The sequence below is a fragment of the Chiloscyllium plagiosum genome, unplaced genomic scaffold, assembly GCF_037043375.1.
Source record: "Chiloscyllium plagiosum isolate Xiang-an unplaced genomic scaffold, Cpla_swu_hap1 HiC_scaffold_25, whole genome shotgun sequence".
In the NCBI taxonomy this organism is placed as follows: Eukaryota; Metazoa; Chordata; class Chondrichthyes; order Orectolobiformes; family Hemiscylliidae; genus Chiloscyllium; species Chiloscyllium plagiosum.
This window is the reverse complement of record NW_028270163.1, coordinates 64,098,393-64,124,721: the sequence shown is the minus strand read 5'-3', so window position 1 is coordinate 64,124,721 and position 26,329 is coordinate 64,098,393. Positions and strand designations below refer to the sequence as shown.

Genomic DNA, 26,329 nt, shown 5'->3' with positions numbered 1-26,329 from the left:
AGAACGTGCAAACTCCACACAGTCAGTCGCCTGAGGCAGGAATTGAACCCAGGTCTCAGGCGCTGTGAGGCAGCAGTGCTAACCACTGTGCCACCGTGCCGCCCACAAGAGACAGAGGAAGAGGGAGAGAGCGCGAGAGAGAGCGCGAGAGAGAGAGAGCGCGCGAGAGAGAGCGCGCGAGAGAGAGAGCGCGCGAGAGAGAGCGCGAGAGAGAGAGCGCGAGAGAGAGAGCGAGCGCAGAGAGAGAGCGCGAGAGAGAGAGCGCGAGAGAGAGAGCGCGAGAGAGAGAGCGCGAGAGAGAGAGCGCGAGAGAGAGCGCGAGAGAGAGAGCGCGAGAGAGAGAGCGCGAGAGAGAGAGCGCGAGAGAGAGAGCGCGAGAGAGAGAGCGCGAGAGAGAGAGCGCGGAGAGAGCGCGCGGGAGAGAGCGCGCGGGAGAGAGCGCGCGGGAGAGAGCGCGCGGGAGAGAGAGCGCGGGAGAGAGAGCGCGGAGAGAGCGCGGGAGAGAGCGCGGGAGAGAGCGCGGGAGGAGAGCGCGGAGAGAGAGCGCGGGAGAGAGCGCGGGAGAGAGCGCGGGAGAGAGCGCGGAGAGAGCGCGGGAGAGAGCGCGGGAGAGAGCGCGGGAGAGAGCGCGGGAGAGAGCGCGGGAGAGAGCGCGGGAGAGAGCGCGGAGAGAGCGCGGGAGAGAGCGCGGGAGAGAGCGCGGGAGAGAGCGCGAGAGAGAGCGCGGGAGAGAGCGCGAGAGAGAGCGAGAGAGAGCGCGAGAGAGAGCGCGAGAGAGCGAGAGAGAGAGCGCGGGAGAGAGCGCGAGAGAGAGCGCGAGAGAGAGCGAGAGCGCGAGAGAGAGCGCGGGAGAGAGCGCGAGAGAGAGCGAGAGAGAGCGCGAGAGAGAGCGCGAGAGAGCGAGAGAGAGCGAGAGAGAGAGCGCGGGAGAGAGCGCGAGAGAGAGCGCGAGAGAGCGAGAGCGCGAGAGAGAGCGCGGGAGAGAGCGCGGGAGAGAGCGCGGAGAGAGCGCGGGAGAGAGCGCGGGAGAGAGCGAGAGAGAGCGCGAGAGAGCGAGAGAGAGCGAGAAGAGAGCGCGGGAGAGAGCGCGGGAGAGAGCGCGAGAGAGAGCGAGAGAGAGCGCGAGAGAGAGCGCGAGAGAGCGAGAGAGAGCGAGAGAGAGAGCGCGGGAGAGAGCGCGAGAGAGAGCGCGAGAGAGAGCGAGAGCGCGAGAGAGAGCGCGGGAGAGAGCGCGAGAGAGAGCGAGAGAGAGCGCGAGAGAGAGCGCGAGAGAGCGAGAGAGAGCGAGAGAGAGAGCGCGGGAGAGAGCGCGAGAGAGAGCGAGCGAGAGCGCGAGAGAGAGCGCGGGAGAGAGCGCGGGAGAGAGCGCGGGAGAGAGCGCGGAGAGAGCGCGGGAGAGAGCGCGGGAGAGAGCGCGGGAGAGAGCGAGAGAGAGCGCGAGAGAGAGCGAGAGAGAGCGAGAGAGAGAGCGCGGGAGAGAGCGCGGGAGAGAGCGCGAGAGAGAGCGCGAGAGAGCGAGAGAGAGAGCGAGAGAGAGAGCGCGAGCGAGAGCGAGAGAGAGAGCGCGAGAGAGAGCGCGAGAGAGAGCGCGAGAGAGCGCGAGAGAGCGCGAGAGAGCGCGAGAGAGCGCGAGAGAGCGCGAGAGAGCGCGAGAGAGCGCGAGAGCGAGAGCGCGAGAGAGAGCGCGGGAGAGAGCGCGGGAGAGAGCGCGGGAGAGAGCGCGGGAGAGAGCGCGGGAGAGAGCGCGGGAGAGAGCGCGGGAGAGAGCGCGGGAGAGAGCGCGGAGAGAGCGCGGGAGAGAGCGCGGGAGAGAGCGCGGGAGAGAGCGCGGGAGAGAGCGCGGGAGAGAGCGCGAGAGAGCGCGGGAGAGAGCGCGGGAGAGAGCGCGAGAGAGAGCGCGAGAGAGAGCGAGAGAGAGCGCGAGAGAGAGCGCGAGAGAGCGAGAGAGAGCGAGAGAGAGAGCGCGAGAGAGCGAGAGAGAGAGCGAGAGAGAGAGCGCGAGCGAGAGCGAGAGAGAGAGCGCGAGAGAGAGCGCGAGAGAGCGCGAGAGAGCGCGAGAGAGCGCGAGAGAGCGCGAGAGAGCGCGAGAGCGAGAGCGAGAGCGCGGGAGAGAGCGCGGGAGAGAGCGCGGGAGAGAGCGCGGGAGAGAGCGCGGGAGAGAGCGCGGGAGAGAGCGCGGGAGAGAGCGCGGGAGAGAGCGCGGGAGAGAGCGCGGGAGAGAGCGCGGGAGAGAGCGCGGGAGAGAGCGCGGGAGAGAGCGCGGGAGAGAGCGCGGGAGAGAGCGCGGGAGAGAGCGCGGGAGAGAGCGCGGGAGAGAGCGCGGGAGAGAGCGCGGGAGAGAGCGCGGGAGAGAGCGCGGGAGAGAGCGGGGGAGAGAGCGCGGGAGAGAGCGCGGGAGAGAGCGCGAGAGAGAGCGCGAGAGAGAGCGAGAGAGAGAGCGCGAGAGAGAGCGCGAGAGAGAGCGCGAGCGAGAGCGCGAGAGAGCGCGAGCGAGAGCGCGAGAGAGCGCGAGCGAGAGCGCGAGAGAGCGCGAGCGAGCGCGAGAGAGCGCGAGAGAGCGCGAGAGCGAGAGCGCGAGAGAGCGCGAGAGAGAGCGCGAGAGAGAGCGCGAGAGAGAGCGCGAGAGAGAGCGCGAGAGAGAGCGCGAGAGAGAGCGCGAGAGAGAGCGCGAGAGAGAGCGCGAGAGAGAGCGCGAGAGAGAGCGCGAGAGAGAGCGCGAGAGAGAGCGCGAGAGAGAGCGCGAGAGAGAGCGCGAGAGAGAGCGCGAGAGAGAGCGCGAGAGAGAGCGCGAGAGAGAGCGCGAGAGAGAGCGCGAGAGAGAGCGCGAGAGAGAGCGCGAGAGAGAGCGAGAGAGAGAGCGCGAGAGAGAGCGCGAGAGAGAGCGCGAGCGAGAGCGAGAGCGAGAGCGAGAGCGAGAGCGAGAGCGAGAGCGAGCGAGAGAGAGCGCGAGCGAGCGCGAGAGAGAGAGAGAGCGCGAGAGAGAGCGCGAGAGAGAGCGCGAGAGAGAGCGCGAGAGCGCGAGAGAGCGCGAGAGAGCGCGAGAGAGAGCGCGAGAGAGAGCGCGAGAGAGCGCGAGAGAGCGCGAGAGAGCGCGAGAGAGCGCGAGAGAGCGCGAGAGCGAGAGCGCGAGAGAGAGCGCGAGAGAGCGCGAGCGAGAGCGCGAGCGAGAGCGCGAGCGAGAGCGCGAGCGAGAGCGCGAGCGAGAGCGCGAGAGAGAGCGCGAGAGAGAGCGCGAGAGCGCGAGAGAGCGCGAGAGAGCGCGAGAGCGAGAGCGCGAGAGAGAGCGCGAGAGAGAGCGCGAGAGAGAGCGCGAGAGAGAGCGCGAGAGAGAGCGCGAGAGAGAGCGCGAGAGAGAGCGCGAGCGAGAGCGAGAGCGAGAGCGAGAGCGAGAGCGAGAGCGAGAGCGAGCGAGAGAGAGCGCGAGCGAGCGCGAGAGAGAGAGAGAGCGCGAGAGAGAGCGCGAGAGAGCGCGAGAGAGAGCGCGAGAGCGCGAGAGAGCGCGAGAGAGCGCGAGAGAGCGCGAGAGAGAGCGCGAGAGAGAGCGCGAGAGAGCGAGCGAGAGAGAGCGAGAGAGAGCGAGAGAGAGCGAGAGAGAGCGAGAGAGAGCGAGAGAGAGCGAGAGAGAGAGCGCGAGAGAGCGAGCGAGAGAGAGCGAGAGAGAGCGAGAGAGAGAGCGAGAGCGAGCGCGAGAGAGCGAGAGCGAGAGCGAGCGCGAGAGCGAGCGCGAGAGCGAGCGCGAGAGCGAGCGCGAGAGAGAGAGCGCGTGAGAGCGCGAGAGAGCGAGCGAGAGCGAGCGAGAGAGAGCGAGAGAGAGCGAGAGAGAGCGAGAGAGAGCGAGAGAGAGCGAGAGAGAGCGAGAGAGAGCGAGAGAGAGCGAGAGAGAGCGAGAGAGAGCGAGAGCGAGCGCGAGAGAGCGAGCGCGAGAGAGCGAGCGCGAGCGCGAGAGCGAGCGCGAGAGCGAGCGCGAGAGCGAGCGCGAGAGAGAGCGCGAGAGAGAGCGCGAGAGAGAGCGCGCGAGAGAGAGCGCGCGAGAGAGAGCGCGTGAGAGAGCGCGTGAGAGAGCGCGAGAGAGCGCGAGAGAGCGAGAGAGAGAGCGAGAGAGAGCGCGAGAGAGAGAGCGAGAGAGAGAGCGAGAGAGAGCGCGAGAGAGAGCGCGAGAGAGAGGGCGAGAGAGAGGGCGAGAGAGAGGGCGAGAGAGGGCGAGAGCGAGAGAGAGAGAGACAGAGCGAGAGAGAGCGAGAGCGAGCGAGAGCGCGAGCGAGAGCGCGAGCGAGAGCGCGAGAGAGAGCGCGAGAGAGAGCGCGAGAGAGAGCGCGAGAGAGAGCGCGAGAGAGAGCGCGAGAGAGAGCGCGAGAGCGCGAGAGAGCGCGAGAGAGCGCGAGAGAGCGCGAGAGAGCGCGAGAGAGAGCGCGAGAGAGCGCGAGAGAGAGCGCGAGAGAGCGAGCGAGAGCGAGCGAGAGCGAGCGAGAGAGAGCGAGAGAGAGCGAGAGAGAGCGAGAGAGAGCGAGAGAGAGCGAGAGAGAGCGAGAGAGAGCGAGAGAGAGAGCGAGAGCGAGCGCGAGCGCGAGAGAGCGAGAGCGAGCGCGAGAGAGCGAGAGCGAGCGCGAGAGCGAGCGCGAGAGCGAGCGCGAGAGCGAGCGCGAGAGCGAGCGCGAGAGAGAGCGCGAGAGAGAGCGCGAGAGAGAGCGCGCGAGAGAGCGCGCGAGAGAGAGCGCGTGAGAGAGCGCGCGAGAGAGCGCGAGAGAGCGCGAGAGAGCGAGAGAGAGAGCGAGAGAGAGCGCGAGAGAGAGAGCGAGAGAGAGCGCGAGAGAGAGGGCGAGAGAGAGGGCGAGAGAGAGGGCGAGAGAGGGCGAGAGCGAGAGAGAGAGAGACAGAGCGAGAGAGAGCGAGAGCGAGAGCGAGAGCGAGCGAGAGCGAGCGAGAGCGCGAGAGAGAGCGCGAGAGAGAGCGCGAGAGAGAGCGCGAGAGAGAGCGCGAGAGAGAGCGCGAGAGAGAGCGCGAGAGAGAGCGCGAGAGAGAGCGCGAGAGAGAGCGCGAGAGAGAGCGCGAGAGAGAGCGCGAGAGAGAGCGCGAGAGAGAGCGCGAGAGAGAGCGCGAGAGAGAGCGCGAGAGAGAGCGCGAGAGAGAGCGCGAGAGAGAGCGCGAGAGAGAGCGCGAGGGAGAGGGCGAGGGAGAGGGCGAGGGAGAGGGCGAGAGAGAGCGCGAGGGAGAGCGCGAGGGAGAGCGCGAGGGAGAGCGCGAGGGAGAGCGCGAGGGAGAGGGCGAGAGAGAGGGCGAGAGAGAGCGCGAGAGAGAGAGCGAGAGAGAGAGCGAGAGAGAGCGCGAGAGAGAGAGCGAGAGAGAGCGCGAGGGAGAGCGCGAGGCAGAGCGCGAGGGAGAGCGCGAGAGAGAGACAGAGCGAGAGAGAGACAGAGCGAGAGAGAGAGAGACAGAGCGAGAGAGAGAGAGACAGAGCGAGAGAGAGAGAGACAGAGCGAGAGAGAGAGAGACAGAGCGAGAGAGAGAGAGACAGAGCGAGAGAGAGAGAGACAGAGCGAGAGAGAGAGAGACAGAGCGAGAGAGAGAGAGACAGAGCGAGAGAGAGAGAGACAGAGCGAGAGAGAGAGAGAGACAGAGCGAGAGAGAGAGAGACAGAGCGAGAGAGAGAGAGAGACAGAGCGAGAGAGAGAGAGACAGAGCGAGAGAGAGAGAGACAGAGCGAGAGAGAGAGAGACAGAGCGAGAGAGAGAGAGACAGAGCGAGAGAGAGAGAGACAGAGCGAGAGAGAGAGAGACAGAGCGAGAGAGAGAGAGACAGAGCGAGAGAGAGAGAGAGAGAGACAGAGCGAGAGAGAGAGACAGAGCGAGAGAGAGAGAGACAGAGCGAGAGAGAGAGAGACAGAGCGAGAGAGAGAGAGACAGAGCGAGAGAGAGAGAGACAGAGCGAGAGAGAGAGAGACAGAGCGAGAGAGAGAGAGACAGAGCGAGAGAGAGAGAGACAGAGCGAGAGAGAGAGACAGAGCGAGAGAGAGAGACAGAGCGAGAGAGAGAGACAGAGCGAGAGAGAGAGACAGAGCGAGAGAGAGAGACAGAGCGAGAGAGAGAGACAGAGCGAGAGAGAGACAGAGCGAGAGAGAGAGACAGAGCGAGAGAGACAGAGCGAGAGAGACAGAGAAGCGAGAAACGAGAGAGAGAGAGAGAGAGAGAGAGCGCGAGTGCGAGAGCGAGAAAAAGAGAGAGAGAGAGACGGGGGGGGGAAGAGAGCGCGCACGAGAGAGGGAGAGAGAAAGAAAGATAGATAAAGAGAGAGAAAAAGAGAGAGAGAGAGAGAAAAAGAGAGAGAGAGAGAGAAAAAGAGAGAGAGAGAGAAAGAAAAAGAGAGAGAGAAAGAAAGAGAGAAAGAGTGCACGCGCTCTTGCACAAACATATAGTACAAAGCCAGAGCATCACAGGAAAGAGACTAAATGATACCCATTCAAGGGACAATGGTTGAACAAAAAAGGACAGAGGCTATGTATCATAACATGTTTGATAACAATGGTAGCGAAATCAAACTTTCTGAAATTGATTTTAGGAAGAACAATAAAACAGCAACAACAGTTAGTCAAAGCAGCCCTACCTGTTAATATAGATTATGCATGGATTGGACATTTAATTTTCTGTGCCAAGTTTTCAAGCAATAGTCACCCATTTTAATGAAGAAAATCGAATGATTGCAACTTGAATTCAAGCACAGTCTATCAATATGCAGAATTCCCAATACTGCCCACAGTGTGAAAACAACTGCCTGGCAAGGGATTAGAATCAGTCTTTATACTCAGCTTGTTTGAAGTTGTATCAGAACCTTAAACAGCAACAATCCTGAGAAATTACATCCAGTATATTTCTTACATGGTAACTCCAAGCCAGAATGTATTGTTGTGTTCTTCACAGCTGGAGGGGAGTGACGACCATCCACCAGATCATATTCTGCATACTGAGCTTCTCCATGTATTACGGCCAGTCCCAGGCGTAATCGCTCTGCATAAGATTGTGCTCTGAGAGACAAGGATGTCAGACAGCAGCATGTCAATCAGTAAATACGCTTCTCTTTTGCAAGATGTTTATGGCTTGATGTGCATTCCTTCTGACTTTGATCGGGTTTTTAAAAAAATGCATTCAGTGAAACATGAATCCCTCATTCTAAGCAACACAGTTCACTTAAAACTTGAACAATTGTGTAAAATTTCTGCAAAATTTTAAGGAAATATATATTTTAATTCCTGCTTTTTGCCATCCCTGTACACTCCATACATTAGTTTCACCGAAGCAAGATGAAAAGTCAGTGTTATGGAGCTCCTTTGTGCATACAGCCTTCGGTCGTAGCTGCTGAAAATCTTCCAAAGTTCAGGTCGCCTTCCTATCGGAAAGATGTTGTGAAACATGAAAGGGTTCAGAAACAATTTACAAAAGATGTTGCCAGGGATGGAGGGTTTGAGCTATAGGGAGAGGCTGAATAGGCTGGGGCTGTTTTCCCTGGAGCGTCGGAGGCTGAGGGGTGACCTTATAGAGGTTTACAAAATCAAGAGGGGCATGGATAGGGTAAATAGGCAACAGTCTTTTCCCCAGAGTGGGGGAGTCCAGAACTAGAGGGCATAGGTTTAGGGTAAGTGGGGAAAGATATAAAAGAGACATTACGGGCAACTTTTTCATACAGAGGGTGGTATGTGTATGGAATGAGCTGCCAGAGGAAGTGGTGGAGGCTGGTACAATTACAGCATTTAAAAGGCATCTGGATGGGTATATGAATAGGAAGGGTTTGGAGGGATATGGGCCGGGTGCTGACAGGTGGGACTAGATTGGGTTGGGATATCTGGTCGGCATGGACGGGTTGGACCGAAGGGTCTGTTTCCGTGCTGTACATCTGACTCTATAAAGCCATTCTGAACTGGCACAGGGGCTTAAGTTAAGAGTTGATTAAGCAAGGAAGGGACGGTAGGATGAAAGAACTTTGAGTGACAGGGGATGTGAAATATCTAGTCAAGAGGAAGGAGAAAGGTTACTTAAGGTTGAGGAGCAAGGATCAGACAGGCTTTAGAGGTTTACAAGGTAGTCAGGAAGGAACTGAAGAACAGACTTAGGACAGCTAGAAGGGGGCATGAAAAGCTTTAGTGGGTAAGATAAAGGAAACCCTAAGGCATTCTACGCTTAGGTGAGGAACAAGAGGATGACCAGGGTGAGGGTAGGGTCAATCATGGATAGTGGAGGGAACTTGCACATGGATTTGGAGGAAGTAGGGGAGTTGCTTAATGGATATTTTGCTTCAGTATTCACTACTGAGAGGGACTTTGATGTTTCAAAGGACAGCATGAAACAGACTGATATGCTAAAACAGGTTGATGTTAAGAAGGAGAATGTGCTGAAAATATTGAACAGGTAAACAGGTTACTACAGGAAGCGAGGGAAGAGATTGTCGCACCTTTGGCGATGATCTTTGTGTCCTCGCTGTCCACTGGAGTTGTACCAGATGATTGGAGGGTGGCAAATGTTATTCCCTTGTTCAAGAAAGGGAATAGGGATAATCCTGAAAATTATAGACCAGTCAGTCTTAGGTCAGTGGTGGGCAAAGTACTGGAGAGTATTCCGAGAGACAGGATTTATGATTACTTGGAAAACCATAGCTTTGAGGGGCAGGTCATGCCTCACAAAACTTATTGAATTATTTGAGGATGTGACAAAACACGTTGAAGGTGGTAGAGCAATGGATGTGGTGTACATGGATTTCAGCAAGGCATTTAATAAAGTTCCACATGGTCGGCTCATTCAGAAAGTGAGGCAACATGGGATACAGGGAAATCTGGCTGCCTGGATACAGAGTTGGGTGACCCATTGAAGACAGGGGGTGGTGGTAGATGGAAAGTATTCAGCCTGGAGCTCGGAGACTCGTGGTGTTCTGCAGGGATTGGTGTAGGACCTCTGTACTTTGTGATTTTTATAAAGGACTTGGATGAGGAAGTGGAAGGGTGTGCTAGTAAGTTTGCCAGTGACACAAAGGTTGGTGGAGTTGTGGATAGTGTGGAGGATTGTTGTAGGTTGTAACGGGACATTGACAAGATGCAGAATTGGGATTGGGCTGATAAGTAGCAAATAGAGTTCAATCCAGAAAAGTGTGAGGTGATTCACTTTGGAAGGTCACATTTGAATGCAGAATACAGGGCTAGAGGCAGGATTCTCAGCAGTGTGGAGGAACAGAGATGTTGGGTCCACGTCCATAGATCTCTCAAAGTTGCCACTGAAGTTGATAGGGTTGTTAAGACAGAGTAAGGTGCGTTGGTTTTTATTAGCAGGGGGATTGAGTTTAAGAGCCACAAAGTTATGGTGGAGTGCTACAGAGCCCTGGTTAGGCCACACTTGGAATATTGTGATCAGTTCTGGTCGCCTCATTATAGGAAGGATGTGAAAGCTTTAGAGAGGGTGCAGAGGAGATTTACCAGGATGCTGCCTGGACTGGAGGGCATGTCTTATGAAGAAAGGTTGAGGGAGCTAGGGGTTTCTCATTGGAGCGATGAAGGATGAGATGTGATTTGATAGAGGTGTACGAGATGATGAGAGGCAGAGAGAGAGTGGATAGCCAGAGACTTTTTCCCAGGATGGAAATGTCTATCATTTGGGGGCATAATTTTAAGGTGATTGGAGGAAGGTTTAGGGGAGATGTCAGAGGTCGGTTCTTTACACAGAGAGTGGTTGGTGTGTGGAATGCACTGCCAGCGGTGGGAGTAGAGTCAGAGACATTAGGGACATTTAAGCCTCTTGTGGATAGGCACATGGATGATAGTAAAATGAAGGGTATGTAGGTTAGTCTGATCTTAGAGTAGGATAAGAGGCCGGCACAACATCGAGGGCTGAATCCGTGCTGTATTCTTCTATGTTCTCAGTTCAATGATGTTACAACTAGGATAGTATACTTTTATAACAATCTCCCAATCTACTCACCAACACTCACCAAGCCCAAGGTTGAGAAGTGTAAGAAAAATCAGTAGCATTCAAGATGCAGACATTCTAATATCTATACTTCCCACAAAGTGAAATCAGATCCTTTACTGTGTTCCTCAGTTAGGTTTAATCCGGTTGCTAAGTGGGAGGGACCAAGTCAGTTCCTCTCAGAATGACTGGTCCTTTTTCTTGGAGTATGACCTGAGTTCTGATGCAAATCCATTTACTCTGTATCTGCTGGAAACAGCATTCTCAGAATCTGAGCCATCAAAACCAACTGGACAAAATGGAACTACATGGAGTAAAACAGATACCAATCGCTAAAACAGAAAAGAGAGAAAGGGTTCATGGGTAGTCACTCCCGTGAGTAAATGACATGCACAGGGGAGTGGGGAGGTACGGTGACCCATAGGAAAGTGTTGGGGCTTGGCTCTTCACTTACTTCACCCTGAAAAAAATCTGAACTCTAATTTCAAAGCCTCATTCAGAGGCTCACTGAAGATGTTACCGAATATGGTGACAAAATGTCTGAAAACGAACCTTCTTTAAATGTAAGGTTAAAAAAAATACAAAGAAATTAAGGGGACTCGTGACTTCCTCTGCATCCAGCCTGACAACAAGCACCTGTGGCTTGATGGGACAAAAGTCAACAGATTACTAAGAAGCTGTTCACACCCACCGACAATAGTGAAAGCAGCTACACTGACTGGCTAACTGGTTATTCCCAAAATCAAAACACTGAGGATACTGGGAATCCAAAATAAAAATGCTGAGTTTTCCCATCACTTTCTCTTCAGACAGATATCAATAATATCAGATTTCATAAATGATTCACTTTGAATAGTCTGCAATTTCATGACAGAAAGGAATCTAGAAGATGGCTAATTAACAGTTCCACCTGGATAAAGAGCCCATGTGATTCATGTTTGAGAGGAGAGCTTTGAGAAAGGAAAAGTCCATGGCATTAGCTTCAGGGATTTTGAAGATAACAAACTCAGATACAAATCAGTCTGCAGTTGTTGGAAGACAGAGAGAAAGAGACAGAAAGCTAATCCTTTGCCTGACACAGAGAAAACACTGACCTCTGACGTGCACAAGGAAGAACACTGGCAGACAGCTTGGGCCATGTTTGAAGAGATTGAGCTCATGAGTATTTAAAAATAGCTTGAAGATTCACTGAACTTGGGCTGAAGGAAATGAATCTCCAGTGTAACCCTGAGTGAAAGTCAGTTCTGAAATTAGCAAGTTTACCTAGCTGGTGAAGGATATAGGAAGGAAGCCATCAGGATGAAGGTCAAAGATGTGTACTCAAGGGAGAGTGCTAACAAAGTGTAACTTAACAGGAGATCTTCAATCATACTCTAAGTTAATGGGCAACCACTTTTCTGTAATTTATTTTGCAGACAATTTGTGCTTCCATGTTTGGAGAATGTTGCTATTAACTTGGCCATTACAGTCAAAAGGTTTAAAACATGAAACATTGTCACATAACCTGTTCAGTCACTGGAAATTCACAGACATTTTGGCAACAATAATGAGATGACTATGTATATCTTGGAAAGTAATAATCCCAAGGAGAAAAAGGAGCAATCGATTTTTAAAAAATAAATAGAATATATGAGCAATGATATATCAAACCTGTTTAGAGCTTTGGTTAGACCACAACATCGATTGCTACATGACAAATAACAATCTCACCACCAAAATACCAGGCAATAACCATCTATCCCAGATGTTCAATGGCATCACCACCTCATTCTCTCATGAACATTCTGGAAGTTATTATTACAATGAAATCAATTTTCAAGCATTCGTTTGTGTGGCATTAACTAGAAGTTTGGAACAGCTAAGCACAGACTATTACAAAAGTGACATTTGATTCCACCTACTGATGTAGGCTGGACACTCAATGTCAGTGAGTTCGGAGCAGAGTTCGAGGCTCTCGCCAGCTAAAGTGCTGCTGTTATGCCAGTTCAGTATCGTTGGGGTTTAAGGAAGACCACCGAGATATTGTTTGGTAGCTCCAAGCTGCAGGACTGGTGGGCTCAAGGAAACAATGGAACACATCATTTTCACGGAGTGGAAAGGAAGCGTTTGCCAGGTGGGCAAAAATGAGCTGTCTCAGGAATCCTGGAGAACTCTGACTCTGAAGAAAGCGTTCAACTCCCAGGATGCGAGTGGTCATTGAGGCAAGACCAAATCATAGTTTGCAGCACGTTTGAGATTAGGATTTCAAAAGTGAAGCCAGGCAGCATCAGGAGGGACAGGTAGGAGGCTGGGGGAACACACCTCACCAGGCAGCATCAGGAGGGACAGGTAGGAGGCTGGGGGAACACAGTGGGCAGGCAGCATCAGGAGGGACAGGCAGGAGGCTGGGGGAACACAGCAAGGCAGGCAGCATCAGGAAGGACAGGCAGGAGGCTGGGGGAGCACAGCAAGGCAGGCAGCATCAGGAGGGACAGGCAGGATGTTGGAGGAACACAGCAAGGCAGGCAGCATCAGGAAGGACAGGCAGGAGGTTGGGGGAACACAGCAAGGCAGGCAGCATCAGGAAGGACAGGTAGGAGGCTGGGGGAGCACAGCAAGGCAGGCAGCGTCAGGAGGGACAGGCAGGAGGCTGGAGGAACACAGCGAGGCAGGCAGCATCAGGAGGGACAGGCAGGAGGCTGGGGGAACACAGCAAGGCAGGCAGCATCAGGAGGGACAGGCAGGAGGCTGGAGGAACACAGCGAGGCAGGCAGCATCAGGAGGGACAGGCAGGAGGCTGGAGGAACACAGCAAGGCAGGCAGCATCAGGAGGGACAGGCAGGAGGCTGGAGGAACACAGCGAGGCAGGCAGCATCAGGAGGGACAGGCAGGAGGCTGGAGGAACACAGCAAGGCAGGCAGCATCAGGAGGGACAGGCAGGAGGCTGGAGGAACACAGCAAGGCAGGCAGCACCAGGAGGGGGAAGAAGTAGACGTTTCGAGTGTAACCCTTCTTCAGGGCTGGGGGTGGGTGTAAGGGGGGAGAGGGGGGTGGGGGCAGGGTGGTGAAGTGGGAATAGGTGAAGACAGGCAGAGGGTATGACCTGGTTGGTCAATGGGAGGGATGGATCCGGTTGGTGGCAGGGAGCAGTGGAAGTGAGGGGGAGGGACTGGGTAGGGAGTCAGGGGTGCGAAGGGACGTTATTTGAAATTGGAGAACTCAATGTTGAGTTCTCTGGGTTGTAGGGTGTCCAGGCAGAAGAGAAGTGTTGTTCCTCCAATAGGAGCTGTGGTTTGTTACGACAATAGAGGAGGCCAAGGATGGCCCTGTTGGAAAGGGAGTGGTTGGAGGAATTGAAATGGGTTGTGACTGGGAGGGCCGAACAGCCCCTGTGGACTACAAAAAATATTTTTCATACCATTTATGAAAGCCCACCATAAGGCACTATAGTTTCAACAGAACAACTTACATTTATATAACATTGTTAACATTACAAAATGGTCTAAGGTGTTTCACAGGAGTGTTACCAACAAATTTTGACTGAGCTGCATAAGGAGACAGCATGACAGATGAGCCTGATTAAAGATAAAAAATCCCAGGTGAGTTGCAAATTAAGACACTTCGAGATGGGGCATGGACAAGCTTAGAATATTCCTTGTCCTCCAACCGAAACCAGCATGCAACAGAGTAGACCATTCTTACCTCTTGGCAGCTGCTGGTGACTTGGCAACAATAATTGCATTTCTATAATCGTGAATCTGTAGGGAAAAAACATACAACTTTAAGAATTCTGAAGGATGTGTGAATTATTGAATTTGCTTCATCATCTATCTGGGCCTGTTTTAAAGACTGTTTCCATGCCAGTATCAAAGGCTGTGACAGAACTCCATGCAACGCATCATACAATTAAGATTAGAAAGATCATGCTTGGGCTTAAATAAAATACTAGATCACAAAATATTTCTGGTTAAAACGGTAGCTCATAAGAGCCCACTTCCTGTCACCAGTAACAGCAGTAGGAATCTTATTTTATCCTGGAAATGTAGTTAGACAGCAAGGTCACTACACCTATTGACATCACTGGTTAGGTCAAAGTAAATAGGTGTCTATTGGGAGAATTCTGTAAGCACAGGAGGTGCTGGACTCGATGAGCTGAGTGGCCTCCTACAGTACCCCAAAGATTCTTCATTAACCCAGAAAAAAACACAAGAAAATTTTATATTTTGCAATAGTTCAATTTTACACAAAAATTATTAATTATATTGAAACAATTAGCAAGGTCAGAATATGCTTACATTTGTTCCAAATTACACACCACTGTCTCAACTGACCATTTCATTCACCCTCATTTTTAGCTTTCTGTTTTCAGAGGCAAAGACAAAGAAAGGCACTTTACATTCCCATGTTTTCTTTGAAGAAACAAATATTGAAAGGGAATATACAAACAGGAACAGGGCTAGGCCATTCAACCCCTCTAATTTACTTGGCCTCATCATAAGATTATACCTAACCCGACTAAAGCCACTTTCCCACCTACCACTGATAATCTTCCACCACCCCACCTCTTGCTTAACAAGCATCTATTTACCTCAGCCTTAAAAATATTCAAGGACTCTGCTTCCACTGCCTTTTCAGGAAGTGTTCCAAAGACTCAGGGACCTCAAAAATATTTCAGCTTATCTTGGTTTTAAGTGGGCTAACTGATTTTTACACAGTGACCCTTCGTTCTAGATTCATCCAGAAATGAAAACATCTGCAGGTCCCTCAGGATTTTATATGTTTCAATCAAGTTGTCTCCTACTCTGTTACAGTCCATAAGATCCAAACATAACCTGTCCAAACTTTCCTTACAAGGCAACATATCCACTGCAGGCAGCAGTTTGGTAAAACCTCTCTGATCAGCTTCCACCTGATGCACCTTTCCTCAACAGGGAGGCCAAGACATTCTTACAATAAAACAAAGAACTGTGGATGCCAGAGATCTGAAACAAAAAACTGGAAGTGGAGACACTCAGCAAGTCTGACAGCATCTGTGGAGAGCAGAAACAAATTAACATCGAGTCTACTGACCCTTCATTGGAATTCTGAAGAAAGGGTACTCAGTTCGGAATGTTAACTGCTTTCCTCTTCACTGTACAGAGTCCTTCATGTGTGGCCTTGTCCTTCCTAACTGAATGCAGTAAGTGAAGGCATTTCAATTCAGGGAATGCAGTAGATGATGCAGTATATGGATTTTCAGGAAGTACACGGTGTCCAAAGATGAACTTTAAAAGATTCCAATGTATGGTTCAAAGTTATGGGTCATTCTTTTAGGGGGGGGGGGGGGGGGGGAGATTTTCTTTTTCTCTCAGATTGTTGTAGTAACTTTGAAATTCTCTGCCTCCAAATGGTGACAAAGGAGTCGTTAAACATTGTTCAGATGGCAGTGGATAGATTCTTGTTAGGTATGGGAATTAAGTGTTTGGAGATAGATGGGAATGTGGATTTTGGAACACTAAAGATCAGCCACAATCTTAACAAATGGCAGAGCAAGCTCGAGGGGATAAATGGTCTCCTCTTGCCCTAATTCACATGTATAATGCACAAAACAATCTAATAATCAATTTGAGTTTCACATGGTTTTATCATAGAATAACATACATATTGCGGTGTAAAAGGAGGCCACTGTGCCAATCATGACTGCACCACTCGTTAAACGAGCATCATTATGTAATGCCAATCTCCTTCTCCCCTCAAATTCCTGCACTACATTGCCATCTGAAAAACCGTCCAATGCTCCCCCAAACACCTCAACTGAACCAACCTCACCACATTTCACAGCAGTTCACTCCAGACCCAGCGGGGATTAGAATTGTTAGGTGGTTGCTTTGGACTAGTGCAGGTGTGATGGGCCAAAGGCTCCTTTTTTGTGCAGCAGAGCTCTCTGGCTAATTGCTGAGAGAATGCTTTTTACCCCCTCACTTCATTCTTTAACCTCTTGGAGGTCACATTAAACCTAGACCTCCTCCTTCCTTTTACAGGGAGCATCAGTTTTTCCCTATTTACACTGCCCAGCCCACACGATTTTGAAATTGTCTATTATATCTCATCTTAGTATTCCCTTCTCCAAGAAGCACAGTCCCAAATTCTATCCCCATAGCTAAAGCTTTTCACCCTTGGAACCATTCTCGTAAACTGCTTCTGCACACTCTCCGATGCATTCACACCTTTCCTCTGGTGTGTCGCCCAGAACTGTATATAATACTGCAGCTGAGGTCGGACAGGTGCCTTGCATGGGGTCCAATATCACTTTCTTGCCCTTGCACACTCTGCCCTTATTATAGAGTCATTGCCATAGAGACATACAACACAGAGCAAGACCCTTTGGTCCAACACATCCATGCAGACCCGATATCCTAAATGAACCCAGTTCCATTTGCCAGCATTTGGCCCATACCCCTCTAAACCTTTCCTATTTGTACATCCATCCAGATGCCTTTTAAATGTTATAATTGTACCATCCTCCATTACTCTGCTGGCAGTTCATTCCATATGCGTATAACCCACTGAGAAAAATGTACTCTTTAGGTTCCTTCTAAATCTTTGCCACCTTAAATGTATCCCCTCTATTTTAGGACTCCCCAGCCCTGGGGAAAATATCTTGACTATTCACTCTATCCATGCCCCTCATGATTTTATAAACACCTACAAGATCACCCCTCAACCCCCAACAGCCCACAGAAAATAGCCCCAGCCCATTCGGCCTCTCCCTATAGCTGAAACCCTTGGACCCTAGGAACATCCTTGCAAATCTTTTATTGGCCTCTCACTCAATGCACTGGCCAATAAAAGCAAGCATACCAAACACCACCTTCACTATCTTGTCTCCCTGGGACTCCACTTTCAAGGAACTAGGAACCTGCATTTCAAGGTCTCTGTTTGGCAAATCTCCCAGGGCCTTACCGTTGTGTGTACATATCCTGCCCTGATTTGCTCTGCCAAAATGCAGCACCTCACATTACCTAGATTAAACTCCATCTGACAATCCTCAGTCCACTGTACTTGGAAGGAACCTTCTTTGCTGTATGCTGCGCACTTTACTTACTGCTCCCTCTACATGTTTTGCCACCTTTAATGATCTGGGCATATATACACATAGGTCCCTCTGTTCACGCAGCTCCTTTCAACTGTGCCCACTTCTATATTGCAGTTCATTATCTTTCTTATCAAAGTGCATCACCTCACACTTCTCTCTGCTTTGAACCTCATCTGCCACCTATCCACCCACTTCACCAATTCTTGGAATTCTACACTGTTCTCACAGCTGACAATTCTTTCAAGTTTCACATCACCTGCAAACTCTGAAATTGCCCCTTGCAAGGCAAGATCTAGATCATTAATATATATCGGGAAAAGCAAGATTCCAATACCAACAGCTGGGAAACTCTAAAACGTCACTCAGCGTGAAAGCATCACTATCTGTTACATTGGCTGTGTGATATATAAGCAATCTGTATTTTATATTTGAGAACTGCCATGGGATTTAGTTTTGCTGCTTTGGCCGTGCAGCCCAATATTACCATCTCATACCATGGTTTTCACTCGATTATTTTTGAACCTTTCCACTCCACCAGCCAGGTACTGGGTGTATCAGAAATCATGGATGGCTTCTCCTCATTGATAATGGGGTAAAATCTGTGCTGGAGTTTTTGTTGCTGCGTGACAGTAAGTTGCAGCTAAGTGGCCATTTTGCCATCTGGATCTTCGGTAGCCTTGAGGTACCTTGGTTTAGTGCACAAGACAGTTTTGTTTCATGAGTGACTCCACCAAATAGCTGCTATTCTGAAATCTTTGTTGGAATCAGTTTGATTTGTTGCAAATATAGGCCAGTGAACATACTGCATTTGGTATGACAATCACTTTGATGATTTGAGGAACCATTCCTATGGATGCTCCCCGAGATGAGGCCAGTGACTGGTGCCTATTCTCATTCTGCCTTTGGTGTTTCAGGGTTGATTCCATCATCTTGCAGTTTGGTATCAGTTTTCACTAAAACAGAGTTCCCGCAACAGACCAGTCATTTGACAAGTTAGCAGATAATATAACATTAGCAAGAAACCAGCTTTTTAAAACCATAAGAGGTAGGGACAGGAGTAGGCCATTCAATTCCTTGAGCCTGCTCAGTCATTCAAAAGGATCATAGCTGATCTAACATTTCTCACATCCACTCTCCTGCCTCTTCCCATGATTAAATGCTTTACTGATCAAGAATATGCTCATGGTATTCCAGACGTGATCTCACTAGCATCTCATACAGTTGCAGTAAGATTTCCCTACCCTTATACTCCAATCCCCTTGAAATAAGGGCCAACATTCCATTCACCTTCCTGTTTACCTGGGTGCTAGATTTCTGTCTTTCATGTGCAAGCTCCACCAAGTCCCTTTGTGTTGCAGCTTTCTGCAGTTTCCCTTCACACCGGAAGGCAAGACCTACATCTGGGGGAAAGGCAATTACAATACGATTAGGCAAGATTTAGGATGCATAGGATGGGGAAGGAAACTGCAGGGAATGGGCACAATAGAAATATGGAGCTTATTCGAGGAGCAGCTACCATGTGTCCTTGATGTACCTGTCAGACAGGGAGGGCGTTGTCGAGCACAGGAGCCATGGTTTACAAAGGAAGCAGAATTTCTTGTCCAGAGGACAAAGGTGGCTCATGTTAGGGTGAGATGTGATGGCTCAGTTAGGGTGATTGAACGTTACAAAGTAGACAGGAAAGATCTAAAGAGAGAGCTAAGACGAGCGAGGATGAGACATGAGAAGTTGTTGGCGGATAGGATCAGGGAAAACCCTAAAGCTTTCTATCAGTGTACAAGGGATAAAAAAAATGACTAGAGTAAGGTTAGGGCCAATCAAGGACAGTAGAGGAAGTTGTGTGTGGAGTCAGAAGAGATGATTAGATTAGATTACATTACATTACATTACAGTGTGGAAACAGGCCCTTAGGCCCAACAAGTCCACACCGACCCGCCGAAGTGCAACCCACCCATACCCCTACATTTGCCCCTTACCTAACACTACGGGCAATTTAGTATGGCCAATTCACCTGACCTGCACATCTTTGGATTGTGGGAGGAAACCGGAGCACCCGGAGGAAACCCACGCAGACACGGGGAGAACGTGCAAACTCCACACAGTCAGTCGCCTGAGGCGGGAATTGAACCCGGGTCTCTGGCGCTGCGAGGCAGCAGTGCTAACCACTGTGCCACCGTGCCGCCCACTAAGCGGGAAGCGCTAAATGAATATTTTTTGTCACTATTCGCACAGAAAAAGCCAACGTTACTAAACTAGATGGGATTGAGGTTCATAAGATAGTGGTATTAGCAATTCTGGAAAGTGTGAAAATAGATAGATCCCCTAGGCCGGATGGCATTTATCCTAGGATTCTCTGGGAAGCCAGGGAGGAAATTGCCGAGCCTTTGACTTTGACCTTTATGTCGTCATTGTCTACAGGAATAGTGCCTGGAGGATAAGACTGGGCAGTAGAGCCAACCCTGGAAATTATAGATCAGTGAGCCTTACTTCGGTTGTGGGTAAACTGTTGGAAAAGATTAGAAGAGATGGGATTTATAAGGCTATACGTGCTATTGTAAAGACAGACTGACTGGCAGAGGGGGTGGGGTGGCCATGTTGGTAAGGAATGATATTCAGTCCCTTGCGTGGAGGGACCTAGAATCAGGGGATGTAGAGTCAGTGTGGATAGAGCTGAGAAATTCTAAGGGTAGAAAGACCCTAATGGGATTTATCTACAGGCCCCCAAAAAGTAGCCTGGATGTAGTGTGTAAGTTGAATAAGGAGCTGAAATTGGCCTGTGGCAAAGATATTACTACAGTTGTTATGGGGGATTTCAACATGCAGGTAGACTGGGAGAATCAGGATGGTACTGGACCCAAAGAAAGGGAGTTTGTGGAGTGCCTCTGAGATGGATTCTTAGAACAGCTTGTACTGGAGCCGACCAGGGAGAAGGCAATTCTGGATCTGGTGTTGTGCAGCGAACCGGATTTGATCAGGGACCTCGAAGGAGCCATTAGGAGGTAGTGACCACAATACAATAAGCTTTAATCTGCAGTTTGAAAGGGAGAGGGTACAATCGAAAGTGACAATATTTCAGTTGAATAAAGGGAACTATGGAACTGAGGGAGGAGCTGGCCAAAGTTCAATGGTGCAATATCCTAGCAGGGATGGCAGTGGAACAACAAAGGCAGGTATTTCTGGGTATAATGCAGAAGATGCAGGATCAGTTCATTCCATAAAGGAAGAAAGATCCCAAGGGAAGGCAGGGATGGCTGTGGCTGACGAGGGAAGTTAAGGACCATATAAAGACAAAAGGGAAAAAGTATAACATAGCAAAGATAAGTGGGAAATCGGAGGACTGGGATGCTTTTAAAGAACAACAGAGGATTACTAAAAAGGAAATACGCAAAGAAAAAATAAGGCATGAGGGTAAACTGGTCAAAAATATAAAGGAGGATAGTAAAGGCTTTTTTAGGTATGTGAAAAGAAAAAAATGGTTAAGACCAAAATTGGGCCCTTGAAGACAGAAACAGAGGAATATATTACGGGGAACAAAGAAATGGCAGAAGAGTTGAATTGGTACTTTAGATCTGTGTTCACTGGGGAAGACACGAGCAATCTCCCAGATATAATAGTGGCTGAAGGACCTGAACTGAAGGGAATTTATATTAGGCAGGAAATGGTGTTGAAGAGACTGTTAGGTCTGAAGGCTGATAAGTCCCCAGGGCCTGACGGTCTACATCCCAGGGTACTGAAGGAGGTGGCTCGAGAAATCGTGGATGCATTGGTGATCGTTTTCCAATGTTCTATAGATTCAGGATCAGTTCCTGCGGGTTGGAGGGTGGCTAATGTTGCCCCACATTTTAAGAAAGTGGAGAGAGAGAGAAAACAGAGAATTATAGACCAGTTAGTCTGACCTCAGTGGTGGGAAAAATGCTGGAATCAATTATAAAGGATGAAATTATGACACATCTGGATAGCAGTAACAGGATAGGTCAGATTTATGAAGGGGAAATCATGCTTGAATAATCTGAAGTTTTTTGAGGATGTAACTCTGAAGATGGACAAGGGAGATCCAGTAGATGTGGTGCACCTGGACTTTCAGAAAGTCCCACATAGGAGGTTAGTGAGCAAAATTAGGGCACATGGTATTAGGGGCAAAATACTGACATGGATTGAAAATTGGTTGGCTGACAGGAAACAAAGGGTAGTTTCCTTTGTGATAAACGGCTCCCTTTCAGAATGGCAGGCAGTGACCAGTGGGATACCGCAGGGATCAGTGCTGGGACCGCAGCTTTTACAATGTACATTAATGATATAGATGAAGGTATTAAAAGTAATATTAGCAAATTTGCTGATGACACCAAGCTGGGTGGCAGGGTGAAATGTGAGGAGGATGTTAGGAGAATACAGGGTGACCTGCATAGGCTAGGTTAGTGGATGGATGCATGGCAGATGCAGTTTAATGTGGATAAATGTATGGTTATCCACTTTGGTGGCAAGAACAGGAAGGCAGGTTACTACCTAATGGAGTCAAGTTAGGTAAAGGGGCAGTACAACGAGATGTAGGTGTTCTTGTAGATTAGTCAATGAAAACAAGCATGCAGGTACAGCAGGCAGTGAAGAAAGCTAATAGCATGCTGGCCTTCATAACAAGAGGGATTGAGTATAGAAGCAAAGAGGTTCTTCTGCAGCTGTACAGGGCCCTGGTGAGACTGCACCTGGAATACTGTGCGCTGCTTTGGTCTCCAAATTTGAGGAAAGACATTCTGGCTATTGAGGGAGTGCAGCGTATGTTCATGAGGTCAATTCCCGGAATGGCGGGACTATCTTACGCTCAAAGATTGGAGCGACTGGGCTTGAGTTTAGAAGGCTGAAAGGGGATCTGATTGAGACGTATAAGATTATTAAAGGATTGGATACTCTGGAGGCAGGAAACATGTTTCCGCTGATGGGTGAGTGCCGAACCAGAGGACACAGTTTAAAAATAAGGGGTAGGCCACTTAGAACAGAGTTGAGGAGAAACTTCTTCACCCAGAGAGTGGTGGGTGTATGGAATGCTCTGCCCCGAAGGCTGTGGAGGCCAAGTCTCTGGGTACTTTCAAGAAAGAGTTGGATAGAGCTCTTAAGGATAGTAGAATCAAGGGTTATGGGGATAAGGCAGGAACAGGATACTGATTGAGGATGATCAGCCATGATCATATTGAATGGTGGTGCTGGCTCGAAGGGCAGAATGGCCTAATCCTGCACCTATTCCTATAGAGATGATTATAGACAATAAGTTGATTAGGGATAGTCAAAATGATTTTGTGAAGTGGAGGTCATGCCTCACAAACCTTATTGGGTATTTTGAGGAGGTGACCAAACAGGTAGATGAGTGTAAAGCCATTGGTGCATATGGATTTGAATAAGGCATTTGATAAAACTCTCCATTGTAGGCTACTGCACAAAATATGGAGGAATGGGATTGAGGGAGATTCAGATATTGGCTAGCTGAAAGAAGACAGAAGGTGGAGGTTGATGGGAAATGCTCATCCTGGAGTTCAGTTACCAGTGGTGTCCTGCAAGGATCTGTTTTGGGTCCAGTGATATTTGTCATTTTTATAAACAACCTGGATGAGGGAGTAGAAGGACGGGTTAGTAAATTTGTAGATGACACTAAGGTCGGTGGAGTTGTGGATAGTGCTGAAGGACGTTGTAGATAAGTTGCAGAGCTGGGCTGGGGGGGGGGGGGGGGGGGGGGGGGAGGAAAATGGAGTTTAATGCAGAAAAGTGTGAAGTGATTCATTTTGGAAGGAGTAACAGGAATGCCGAGTACTGGGGGAATGGTAAGATTCTTGGTAGTGTAGATGAGCAGAGATCTGTGTCCATGCACATAGATCCCACAAACGTTGCCACCCAGGTCGATAGGGTTGTTAAGTCTTATGGTGCGTTAGCTTTTATAAGTAGAGGGATTGAGTTTTGGAACCATGAGGTCACGCTGCAGCTGTACAGAACTCTGGTGCGGCCGCACTTGGAGTACTGCACGCAGTTCTGGTCACCTCATTATAGGAAGGATATGCAAGATTTGGAAAGGTTTCAGAAGAGATTTACGAGGATATTGCCTGGTGTGGAGGGAAGGTCTTATGAGAAAAGGTTGAGGGAGTTGAGGCTGTTTTTGTTAGAGAGGTGGTTGAGAGGTGACTTGGTTGAGACAAAAGATAATCAGAGGGTTAGATAGGGTGGACTGTGAGAGCCTTTTTCCTCAAATGGTGATTGCTAGCACAAGGGGACATAGCTGTACATTGAGGGGTGATAGGATAGATATAGGACAGATGTTAGAGGTAGTTTCTTTACTCAGAGTAGTAGGGGCATGGAATGCACTGCCTGCAACAGTATTAGACTTGCTAACTTTACGGACACTTGAATGGTTAGGCATTTGGATGAAAATAGTGTAGGTTAGATAGGCTTCAGACTGTTTCACAGGTCGGTGCAACAGAAGGCCGAAGGGCCTGTACAGCGCTGTAATATTCTATTTAAATAATACTCTGCTTGTTTGCTCTCCCAAAAATGTTCAACTTCATCCTTTCCTACATTACACTCCGTGAGATCCTGCATTAAACTGTATTTTTTTTTGTTCTGGAGGGAAAAACAGGGTGATGGCCAATTTATATTTTGAGCACATACCTGCACATGTTCGGCACCAAAAACACGGATCACCAAATAAGGAAGGTTGATTTATAGTTTAATTTTGGGAGTAACCAGAATAGAATGGTAATTAAATCAGGATTGATTTGTACAAGGCAGTGGTTAAACTAGTGTTCTGGGTGACTCAGTTTGAAAAGGACATTCCAGGAACACTGATTCACCAGGAGGTGGTCAGAACAAACAAATATGGTTATCATGCAAAACAAGAGAGTTCTGTACTAGAGTAAAGAAAGCAAATGGGAAACTTAGCAGAGGTTTAAAAGAGAAGTGATTGTTTTGTAGTCTGAGATAGGGAAACATCAAATTTTTCTGGTTGGGGAATCAGTGAAGAGCACTTATTAATGTAAAATTATCTCAGATCTAAGTTTGAAAGAAAGTTATGTTCAAGGTTGGTGTAAAGATTTGTAGCTCAGGTGCTGGTTGTATTTGTTGTGGGTATGTTCCCCGAGCCAGGAAGTTGGTTTGCAGGCGTTCTGTCCCCTTTCTAGGTGACAAGCTCAGTGCTGTGGAGCCTCCTGGGAAGTGCTGTCTCCTGTGTCAGCTGGAATTTATTTGGTTTTGCTCCTCCTGGTTCAGATTGTTGTTGCAGTGATCGGTATATTGAGTCTAGGTCAACATGATTATTGAAAGAGTCCATGGATGAGTGCCGTGCTTCTAGCTCTCTGGCTATTCTCTGTTTGGTTTGCCCTATTATTGTCACGTTGTCCTGGTCAAATTTGATTAAAAGAACAGAGATCAAGAGCACACACTGAATTATTAACACCATGCTCACAGGGATCAAATTTACGAGACAAGAGGAAATTAATAACCAACCCCCATTCCTAGATGTGATGGCAGAAAAAACATAAGACAGTAATGCACAACAAAAGTGTACAGAAAGGCCATACACACAGACCAGATCCGGAATTATAACAGCAAACTACCCAAATGCATAAGAGAAGCTGCATTAGGACTCTGGTCACAACATATTGCAGCACTACCAAGCTGTGAAGAGAAGGAAAAGAACACCACTACACAGTCTTTGCCAAGAACGTATATCCCACAACTTTATCCGCACAACAAGGACATGCCACGACCCAAGACACTAACCACACTACTTTATATAAATGATGTCTTGGAACAGACAGTCAGACTCCTCCAACTGCTCAGATTTATGACAGTACATAAACCGACAGCCACGCTCAGACAACTCACCATGAGAAAGTTGGTAGCCTTAGATGTTACACATCTGCTAAGGAAATGCATGAAAGCGCTTGACCACGGCCAGGGGTTGGTAGGGGCACTTGTTCAGAAGAATTAAAGACATCTGTTCTTAGTGTCAATGGATCGGTGTAAATAAGGTGATAACATTTGTTCACTTGTGAAACATGTAGCAGTACTTCCTTCTCACCCCGGGGGCAGGAGGGGCGCATATTTCACAGTAGGGTGTCTGATAACTAAATTTCTGTTTATATCAAAGACTCTGAACAAAAAACTTATACTCAATAGGAAAAGAACTTGTAATTTAATAAGCTGACTGGAATATACATATAATAGAAAAATCCTGATACATTTTCATGTATACCACACTGAACAAATTTGGACTTATGAAGCACAGCTCCCTCACCTTAACTCAGAGTCAGAGATGTACAGCATGGAAACAGACCCTTCAGTCTAACCCGTCCATGCCGACCAGATATATCAATTCAGTCTAGTCCCACCTGCCAGCACCCGGCCCACATCCCTCCTAATCCTTCCTATTCATATATCCATCCAGATGCCTTTTAAATGTTGCAATTGTACCAGCCTCCACCACTTCCTCTGGCAGCTCATTCCATACACGCACCACCCTCTGCTTGAAAAAAATTGTCCTTTAGGTCTCTTTTATATCTTTCCCCTCTCACCCTAAACCTATTCCCTCTAGTCCTGGACTCCCCCACCCCAGGGAAAAGACTTTGTCTATTTACCCTATCCATGCCCCTCATAATTTTATAAACCCCTCCAAAAGATCACCCCTCAGCCTCTGACGCTCCAGGGAAAACAGCCCCAGCCTGTTCAGCCTCTCCCTGTAGCTCAAATCCTCCAACCCTGGCAACATCCTTGTAAGTCTTTTTTGAACCCTTTCAAGTTTCACAACATCTTTCCGATAGGAAGGAGACCAGAATTGCACACAATATTCCAACAGTGGCCTAACCAATGTCCTGTACAGCCGCAACATGACCTCCCAACTCCTGTACTCAATACTCTGACCATATGCCTTCTTCAGTATCCTATCTAACTGCAACTCCACTTTCAAGGAGCTATGAACCTGCACTCCAAGGTCTCTTTGTTCAGCAACACTCCCTAGGACCTTACCGTTAAGTGTATAAATCCTGCTAATATTTACTTTCCCAAAATGCAGCACCTCGCATTTATCTAAATTAAACTCCATCTGCCACTCCCCAGCCCATTGGCCCATCTATTCAAGAGCCTGTTGTAATCTGAGGTAACCTTCTTCGCTGTCCACTACACCTCCAATTTTGGTGTCGTCTGCAAACGTACTAACTTATGTTCACATCCAAACCATTTATATAAATGACGAAAGTAGTGGACCCAGCACCGATCCTTGTGGCACTCCACTGGTCACAGGCCTCCAGTCTGAAAAACCACCCTCCACCACCACCACCTTCCGTCTTCTACCTTTGAGCCAGTT

The 26,329-nt window shown here is 49.4% G+C and overlaps 1 protein-coding gene across 1 annotated transcript in view; it reads right to left on the bottom strand.

Moving 5' to 3' along the window:
- Positions 1 to 6,783: 6,783 nt before the first annotated feature.
- The window catches only part of LOC122562330 (phosphoribosyl pyrophosphate synthase-associated protein 1), a 53,259-nt gene continuing 33,713 nt past the window's right edge, over positions 6,784 to 26,329 (bottom strand). Inside the window, exons 7-8 of the mRNA XM_088000836.1 lie at positions 13,620 to 13,675; positions 6,784 to 7,015 (exon numbers count right to left, since the gene is read on the bottom strand). Coding sequence (XP_087856962.1) covers positions 6,796 to 7,015; positions 13,620 to 13,675 — 276 coding nt within the window. The 3' untranslated portion in view covers positions 6,784 to 6,795. The remainder of the gene's footprint in view (positions 7,016 to 13,619; positions 13,676 to 26,329) is intronic.